Genomic DNA, 9260 nt, shown 5'->3' on the forward strand with positions numbered 1-9260 from the left:
CAGCTCTCCCTCAGTACTGCCACTCCGACAGTGCAGCACTCCCTCAGTACTGTCTCTCCGACAGTGCAGCGCTGCCTCAGTACTGCCCCTCCGACAGTGCAGTGCTCCCTCAGTACTGTCTCTCTGACAGTGCGGTGCTCCCTCAGTACTTTCTCTCTGACAGTGCAGCGCTCCCACAGTACTGCCCCTCCGACAGTGCAGCGCTCCCTCAGTACTGCCCCTCCGACAGTGCGGTGCTCCCTCAGTACTGCCCCTCCGACAGTGCGGTGCTCCCTCAGTACTGACCCCCCGTCAGTGCAGCGCTCCCTCAGTACTGTGCCTCCGACAGTGCGGTGCTCCCTCAGTACTGTCCCTCCGACAGTGCAGCGCTCCCTCAGTCCTGCCCCTCCGACAGTGCGGCGCTCCCTCAGTACTGCCCCTCCGACAGTGCAGCGCTCCCTCAGTACTGCCCCTCCAACAGTGCGGTGCTCCCTCAGTACTGAGAAGACCAGGAAAGATCAGAAGTTCAGGATCTGCAGCCTTGTGTGTGTTAGCAGGTTCTGTAGGACTTGGCTGTCTTTTGTGAAATGCCTCGAGTTATTCAAAACTTTAAGTTACAACCTCCTAACTGACAAAATCATTTGCTGCTCCCAGTCCTGAGCTGGCAGTTAGATTGTTTCTCTTCCCAGTGCTCCCCTGGCCAGGTTCCTACCTTCCATCCTCCGAGAACTTCAGCTCATCCGAAACCCGCACCGAGTTCCATCAACCATCAACCCTGTGATCGCTGACAAACATGGGCATCCGGCCCGGCAAAACCTCAATTTTAAAATTCCCATCCTTGTTTATAAATCACTCCATGGGCTCGCCCCTCCCTATCTGTGTGAACTCCTCCAGCCCTTGGAACCCTCCCTATCTCTGTAACCTCCTCCAGCCCTACAAACCTCCCTATCTCTGTAACCTCCTCCCGCCCCTACAACCCTCCCTATCTCTGTAATCTCCTCCAGCCCCTACAACCCTCCCTATCTCTGTAATCTCCTCCAGCCCCTACAACCCTCCCTATCTCTGCAACCTCCTCCAGCCCCTACAACCCTCCCTATCTCTGCAACCTCCTCCAGCCCCTAAAACCCTCCCTATCTCTGCAACCTCCTCCAGCCCCTACAACCCTCCCTATCTCTGTAACCTCCTCCAGCCCTACAAACCTCCCTATCTCTGTAACCTCCTCCCGCCCCTACAACCCTCCCTATCTCTGTAACATCCTCCAGCCCCTACACCCCTCCCTATCTCTTTAACCTCCTCCAGCCCCTACAACCCTCCCTATCCCTGTAACCTCCTCCAGCCTCTACAACCCTCCCTATCTCTGTAACCTCCTCCAGCCCCTACAACCCTCCCTAACTCTGTAATCTCCTCCAGCCCCTACAACCCTCCCTATCTCTGTAACCTCCTCCAGCCACTACAACCCTCCCTATCTCTGTAACCTCCTCCAGCCCTACAACCCTCCTTATCTCTGTAACCTCCTCCAGCCCCTATAACCCTCCTTATCTCTGTAACTCCTACAGCCCCACAACCATCCCTATCTCTGCAACCTCCTCCAGCCCCTACAACCCTCCCTATCTCTGCAACCTCCTCCAGCCCCTAAAACCCTCCCTATCTCTGCAACCTCCTCCAGCCCCTACAACCCTCCCTATCTCTGTAACCTCCTCCAGCCCCACAAACCTCCCTATCTCTGCAACCTCCTCCAGCCCCTACAACCCTCCCTATCTCTGTAACCTCCTCCAGCCCCTACAACCCTCCCTATCTCTGCAACCTCCTCCAGCCCCTACAACCCTCCCTATCTCTGTAACCTCCTCCAGCCCTTGGAACCCTCCCTATATCTGTAACCTCCTCCAGCCCCTACAACCCTCCCTATCTCTTTAACCTCCTCCAGCCCCTACAATCCTCCCTATCTCTGTAACCTCCTCCAGCCCCTACAACCATCCCTATCTCTGTAACCTCCTCCAGCCCCTACAACCCTCCCTATCTCTGTAACCTCCTCCAGCCCATACAACCCTCCCTATCTCTGTAATCTCCTCCAGCCCCTACAGCCCTTCCTATTCCTGTAACCTCCTCCAGCCCGACAACCCTCCCTATCTCTGTAACCTCCTCCAGCCCCTACAACCCTCCCTATCCCTGTAACCTCCTCCAGCCTCTACAACCCTCCCTATCTCTGTAACCTCCTCCAGCCCCTACAACCCTCCCTGACTCTGTAATCTCCTCCAGCCCCTACAACCCTCCCTATCTCTGTAACCTCCTCCAGCCACTACAACCCTCCCTATCTCTGTAACCTCCTCCAGCCCTACAACCCTCCTTATCTCTGTAACCTCCTGCAGCCCCTATAACCCGCCCTATCTCTGTAACTCCTACAGCCCCACAACCATCCCTATCTCTGTAACCTCCTCCAGCGCCTACAACCCTCCCTATCTCTGTAACCTCCTCCAGTCCCTACAACCCTCCCTATCTCTGTAACCTCCTCCAGTCCCTACAACCCTCCCTATCTCTGTAACGTCCTCCAGTCCCTACAACCCTCCCTATCTCTGTAACCTCCTCCAGCCCCTACAACCCTCCCTATCGTTCCCTCGGGGAACATAGGGTCTGATGAAAGGGAGGAACTGAATGAAATCAGTATTTGTAGGGAAATGGTGTTAAGGAAATTGAAGAGGTTGAAGGCCGATAAATCCCCAGGGCCTGATAATCTACATCCTAGGGTACTTAAGGAAGTGGCCTTAGAAATAGTAGATGCATTGCTGATCATCTTCCAACATTCGATGGAATCTGGAACAGTACCCATGGATTGGAGGGTAGCTAATGTTACCCCACTATTCAAAAAAGGTGGTAGAGAGAAAGCGGGGAATTATAGACCGGTAAGCCTGACATCGGTTGTGGAGAAAATGCTAGAGTCCATTATAAAAGATGGAATAGCAGAGCACTTGGGAAACAGTGACAGGATCGGACAAAGTCAACATGGATTTACAAAGGGTAAATTGTGCTTGACTAATCTACTGGAATTTTTTGAGGATGTAACTGGTAAAATAGATAAGGGAGAACCAGTGGATGTCATGTATTTGGACTTTCAGAAGGTTTTCGATAAGGGCCCGCATAAGAGATTAGCGTGTAAAGTTAAGGCACATGGGATTGAGGGCAGGGTACTGACTTGGATAGAGAACAGGTTGGCAGACAGAAAGCAAAGAGTTGGAATAAACGGATCTTTTTCCAAGTGGCTGGCAGTGACTAGTGGAGTACCGCAGGGATCGGTCCTTGGACCCCAGCTATTCACAATATATATTAATGATCTGGACAAGGGAACTAGATGTAATATCTCCAAATTTGCAGACGACACAAAGCTGGGTGGGTGTGTGTGCTGTGAGGAGGATGCCGAGAAACTCCAGGATGATTTGGACAGGTTGGGTGATTGGGCAGAATCATGGCAGATGCAATATAACGTGGATAAATGTGAGGTTATCCACTTTGGTAGCAAAAACAGGAAGGCAGATTATTATCTGAATGGCAATAGATTGGGAGAAGGGGAAGTGCAACGAGACCTGGGAGTCCTTGTGCACCAATCGCTGAAGGTAAGCATGCAGGTGCAGCAGGTGGTTAAGAAGGCAAATGGTATGTTGGCCTTCGTAGCGAGAGGGTTTGAGTACAGGAACAAGGATGTCTTGCTGCAGTTGTACAGGGCCTTGGTGAGACCACATCTTGAGTATTGTGTGCAGTTTTGGTCGCCTTATCTGAGGAAGGATATTCTTGCCATGGAGGGAGTTCAGCGAAGATTCACCAGGCTGATACCTGGGATGGCAGGAATGACGTATGAGGAGAAATTGGGTCGATTGGGCTTGTACTCGCTGGAGTTTAGAAGAATGAGAGTGGATCTCATTGAAACTTATATAATTCTGACAGGACTGGACAGAGTAGATGCAGGAAGGATGTTCCCGATGGTCGGGGAGTCCAGAACCAGGGGTCACAGTCTAAGGATAAGGGGTAGGCCATTTAGGACAGAAATTAGGAGGAATTTCTTCACCCAGAGAGTGGTGAACCTGTGGAATTCTCTACCACAGAAAGCAGTAGAGGCCAATACATTAAATATATTCAAGAAGGAGTTGGATATATTTCTTAAGGCTAAAGGGATCAAGGGGTATGGGGAGAAGGCAGGGACAGGGTACTGAATTTGGATGATCAGCCATGATCGCATTGAATGGTGGAGCGGGCTCGAGGGGACGAATGGCCTACTCCTGCTCCTATCTTCTATGTTTCTCTTTCTATCTCTGTAACCTCCTCCAGCCCCTACAATGCTCCATGGTTGTTGAGTCAATTGTTAATTTTAAATCAGAGATTGATAGATTTTTGTTAACCATACGGATATGCTGCGAAGGCGGGTCTATGGAGTTAGGTCACAGGTCAGCCATGTACTCGTTTAATCGCGGAGCAGGCTCAAGGAGCTGAATCATAGAATCAGAGCAATTTACGGCCCATCGTGTCCGCACCAGCTGAGAAAGATCTATCCAGCCTAATCCCACTGCCCAGCTCTTGGTCCGTAGCCCTGTAGGTTACGGCACTTCAAGTGCACATCCAAGTACTTTTTAATTGTGTTGAGGGTTTCTGCCTCTACCGCCCTTTCAGGCAGTGAGTTCCAGACCCCCACCACCCTCTGGGTGAATAAATTTTGCCTCAACTTCCTCTAATCCTTCGGCCAATTACTTTAAATCTATGCCCCCTGGTTATTGACCTCTCTGCTAAGGGAAATAGGTCCTTCCTATCCACTCTATCTAGGCCCCTCATAATTTTATACACCTCAAATGGCCTCCTAGATACACAGAAAAATAGACGCAGGAGTCGGTCATTCGGCCCTTCGAGCCTGCTCCGCCATTCAATATGATCATGGCTGATCCTTTATCTCAATACCATATTCCCGCTCTCTCCCCATACCCCTTGATGCCTTTTGTGTCTAGAAATCTATCTATCTACTTCTTAAATATATTCAGTGACTTGGCCTCCACAGCCTTCTGTGGTAGAGAATTCCACAGGTTCACCACCCTCTGAGTGAAGAAATTTCTCCTCATCTCAGTCCTAAATGTCCTACCCTGTACCCTGAGACTGTGACCCCCTCGTTCTCGAACCCCCAGCCAGGGGAAACATCCTCCTTGCATCCAGTCTGTCTGGCCCTGTCAGAACTTTATACGTTTCAATGAGATCCCCTCTCATTCTTCTAAACTCTAGTGAATACAGGCCTAGTCGACCCAATCTCTCCTCATACGACAGTCCTGCCATCCCAGGAATCAGTCTGGTGAACCTTCGCTGCACTCCCTCTATGGCAAGTATATCCTTTCTTAGGTGAGGAGACCAAAACTGCACACAGTACTCCAGGTGTGGTCTCACCAAGGCCCTGTATAACTGTAGTAAGACATCCTTGCTCCTGTACTCAAATCCTCTTGCAATGAAGGCCAACATATCATTTGCCTTCCTAACTGCTTGCTGCACCTGCATGTTTGCTTTCAGTGACTGGTGTACAAGGACACCCAGGTCCCTTTGTACATCAACATTTCCCAATCTATCACCATTTAAATAATACTCTGCCTTTCTGTTTTTCCTACCGGAGTGGATAACTTCACATTTATCCACGTTATACTGCATCTGCCATGTATTTGCCCACTCACTCAACTTGTCTAAATCACCCTGAAGCCTCTTTGCATCCTCCTCACAACTCACAATCCCACCTAGTTTCGTGTCGTCAGCAAAATTTCTCCTCATCTCAGTCCTAACTGTCCTACCCCGTAGGCTGAGACTGTGACATAGAAACATAGAAACATAGAAGATAGGAGCAGGAGTCGGCCATTCGGCCCCTCGAGCCTGCCCCGCCATTCAATGAGATCATGGCTGATCATCAAATTCAGTACCCTGTCCCTGCCTTCTCCCCATATCCCTTGATCCCTTTAGCCTTAAGAACTATATCTAACTCCTTCTTGAATATATTTAATGAATTGGCCTCAACTGCCTTCTGTGGTAGAGAATTCCACAGGTTCAGCACTCTCTGGGTGAAGAAATTCCTCCTCATCTCAGTCCTAAATGGCCTACCCCTTATCCTTAGACTGTGACCCCTGGTTCTGGACTCCCCCGCCATTGGGAACATCCTTCCTGCATCTAGTCTGTCTAGTCCTGTCAGAATTTTATAAGTTTCAATGAGATCCCCTCTCATTCTTCTAAACTCTAGTGAGTATAAGCCCAATCGATCCAATCTCTCCTCATACGTCATTCCTGCCATCCCAGGTATCAGTCTGGTGAATCTTCGCTGCACTCCCTCCATGGCAAGAACATCCTTCCTCAGATAAGGCGACCAAAACTGCACACAATACTCAAGGTGTGGTCTCCCCAAGGCCCTGTACAACTGCAGCAAGACATCCTTGTTCCTGTACTCGAATCCTCTCGCTATGAAGGCCAACATACCATTTGCCTTCTTAACCGCCTGCTGCACCTGCATGCTTACCTTTAGTGACTGGTGCACAAGGACACCCAGGTCTTGTTGCACTTCCCCTTCTCCCAATCTATTGCCATTCAGATAATTATCTGCCTTCCTGTTTTTGCCACCAAGGTGGATAACCTCACTTTTATCCACATTATACTGCATCTGCCATGCTTCTGCCCAATCACCCAACCTGTCCAAATCATACTGGAGTTTCTCGGCATCCTCCTCACAGCACACATGCCCACCCTGCTTTGTGTCGTCTGCAAACTTGGAGATATTACATCTAGTTCCCTCGTCTAGATCATTAATATATATTGTGTATAACTGGAGTCCTAGCACCGGTCCCTGCGGTACCCCACTAGTCACTGCCTGCCACTCGGAAAAAGACCCGTTTATTCCAACTCTTTGCTTCCTGTCTGCCAACCAGTTCTCTATGCAAGTCAGTACCTTGCCCCCAATCCCATGTGCTTTAACTTTACACGCTAATCTCTTATGCGGGACCTTATCGAAAGCCTTCTGAAAGTCCAAATACACCACATCCACTGGTTCTACCTTATCTATTCTACCAGTTACATCCTGAGAGGAGGAGAAATCTCTTCATTCAGAGGGTGGTGAATCTGTGGGATTCTCAACCCCAGAGGGCTGTGGAGGCTCCGTTGTCAAGATGGAGATCGACAGATTTTTGGGAAGAAGGGATTATGGGGGTCGGGCAGGAAAGCGGAAGCGGATGATCAGCCATGAGCTTATTGAATGGCGGAACAGGCTCGAGGGGCGGTATGGCCGACTCCTGCTCTTATTTCCTATGTTACCGAAAGCCCCCCCCCCCCCAGGCCAGGGGAAACATCATTCCATTCCGAAGAATGAGAGGGTATCTCATTGAAACTTATAAAATTCTGACAGGACTAGACAGACAGGATGTTCCCGATGGCGGGGGAGTCCAGAACCAGGGGTCACAGTCTAAGGATAAGGGGTAGGCCATTGACATAGAAACATAGAAGATAGGAGCAGGAGTAGTCCATTCGGCCCTTCGAGCCTGCTCCGCCATTCAACGAGATCATGGCTGATCATCCAAACCCGAGCACCCGGTCCCTACACCGACAGCCATCCCACCCAAGCCCTATCCCCATAACCCCGTAACCCCACATATTTAATCCCCCCGAATCCTAAGGGCCAATTTTTTATCATGGCCAATCAACCTAACCCGCACATCTTTGGACTGTGGGAGGAAACCGGAGCACCCGGAGAAAACCCACGCAAACACGGGGAGAATGTGCAAACTCCACACAGACAATCACCCGAGGCCGGATTTGAACCCTGGTCCCTGGCGCTGTGAGGCAACAGTGCTAACCACTATGCCACCGTGCTGAGGACTGAGATGAGGAGGAATTTCTTCACCCAGAGAGTGGTGAACCTGTGGAATTCTCTACCACAGAAGGCAGTAGAGGCCAATACATTAAATATATTCAAGAAGGAGTTAGATATATTTCTTATGGCTAAAGGGGTCAAGGGATATGGGGAGAAGGCAGGGACAGGGTACTGAATTTGTCTGATCAGTCATGATCACATTGAATGGCGGAGCAGGCTCGAGGGGCCGAATGGCCTACTCCTGCTCCTATCGTCTATGTTTCTATGTTCCTTGGTGCTGGGGTGTGGTATTTCTCATTGCAGGCTCACTGTCTCACTTTCTCTCTTGCATTCCTCTCCTGTCTAGGACCAGTGCCAGGGCCTGACGGATAAAATGACCAGTGGCCTGGCCCTGTCAGAGGCGGACGGCATCCCTCTGGCTGGCACCAGTCGCTGGGCCGAGCTCTCGGACCAGGAGAGGCTGAGCGAGAACTTCCGGGCCTACAAGATCTTCAGCAGCTTCCTGCGGGTGGCCATGAAGAGCGTGCCCGACTGCTCCAGGTACCCGCGCCTGCCCGACTCGATGATGGACCTGTGCACCAAGGCCGAGAGCTTCCTGGTGCTGATCAGCCAACTGATGATGGCCATGGGCCTCCCGGTCCCCTCGGTGCGAGTGCCCCAGGTCGACGCCCCCAAGGACTGGGACAAGAAGATCTGGGGTCACAAGGTTCTGCGGGAGCTGGGCAACTGGTCGCTGAGGTCCGTGCGGGACTTCAACAAGCTGAAGACCAACCTGTCGGCCAGCCGGGCCCGGAAGAGGCAACTGCGAGGAGCCCAGCTGAGGTAAGAGGCCTCGGAGCGGAGGATGCCGTGACCAGAGGCTGGCCGAACTCCGACCTCTGACCCTTTGGAGGAGCAAGGCCGAGAAGATAAAGCCATTGACCGGATGAACCCAGACTCCCGAAATCCGCACTCTCTCCCTCTCTCGCGCTTCTGGGTCCGAAGGTTGCGGGTTCGAGACCCCTACCCCACCCCATGCCACCACACTCCAGAGCATAGAATCCAGGCCAACACTCCCCCCCACAATGCCCCCCCCCAGCGCCAGGACTGAGGGAACGCCACACTGTCGGAGGTGCCGCCTTTCAGGATGAGATGCTAAACCGAGGCCCACCCCTCGTTTGCCATCTCGGAGTGGGCCTAAAAGATCCCACGGCCACTATTGGAAGAAGAGCAAAGGGGGGGGGTGGGCGGGGGAGCGGTGGGGGTAGGGGGAGGGGGGGAAGTTCTCCCCGGTGTGCTGGGGCCCAATATTTCTCCCTCAGCCAACATCACTTGAGAAAAGTGATCAGGTCCTTTATCACAGCGGCTGTCTGTGGGATCTTGCTGTGCACACATTGGGTGGCCCAGTTTCCCTACAGCGACTGCACTTCAAAAGACAAAAGTA

The 9260-nt window shown here is 51.6% G+C and overlaps 1 protein-coding gene across 1 annotated transcript in view; it reads left to right on the forward strand.

Moving 5' to 3' along the window:
• LOC147092177 (ciliary neurotrophic factor-like) overlaps positions 1 to 9051 on the forward strand; it is a 16472-nt gene extending 7421 nt beyond the window's left edge. Inside the window, exon 2 of the mRNA XM_085975627.1 lies at positions 8184 to 9051. Coding sequence (XP_085831753.1) covers positions 8184 to 8663 — 480 coding nt within the window. The 3' untranslated portion in view covers positions 8664 to 9051. The remainder of the gene's footprint in view (positions 1 to 8183) is intronic.
• The last annotated feature ends 209 nt before the right edge of the window (positions 9052 to 9260 follow it).

The sequence above is a fragment of the Somniosus microcephalus genome, unplaced genomic scaffold, assembly GCF_052327205.1.
Source record: "Somniosus microcephalus isolate GS21.2 unplaced genomic scaffold, FLI_Smic_1.0 unresolved_chr2, whole genome shotgun sequence".
Classification (NCBI taxonomy): Eukaryota; Metazoa; Chordata; class Chondrichthyes; order Squaliformes; family Somniosidae; genus Somniosus; species Somniosus microcephalus.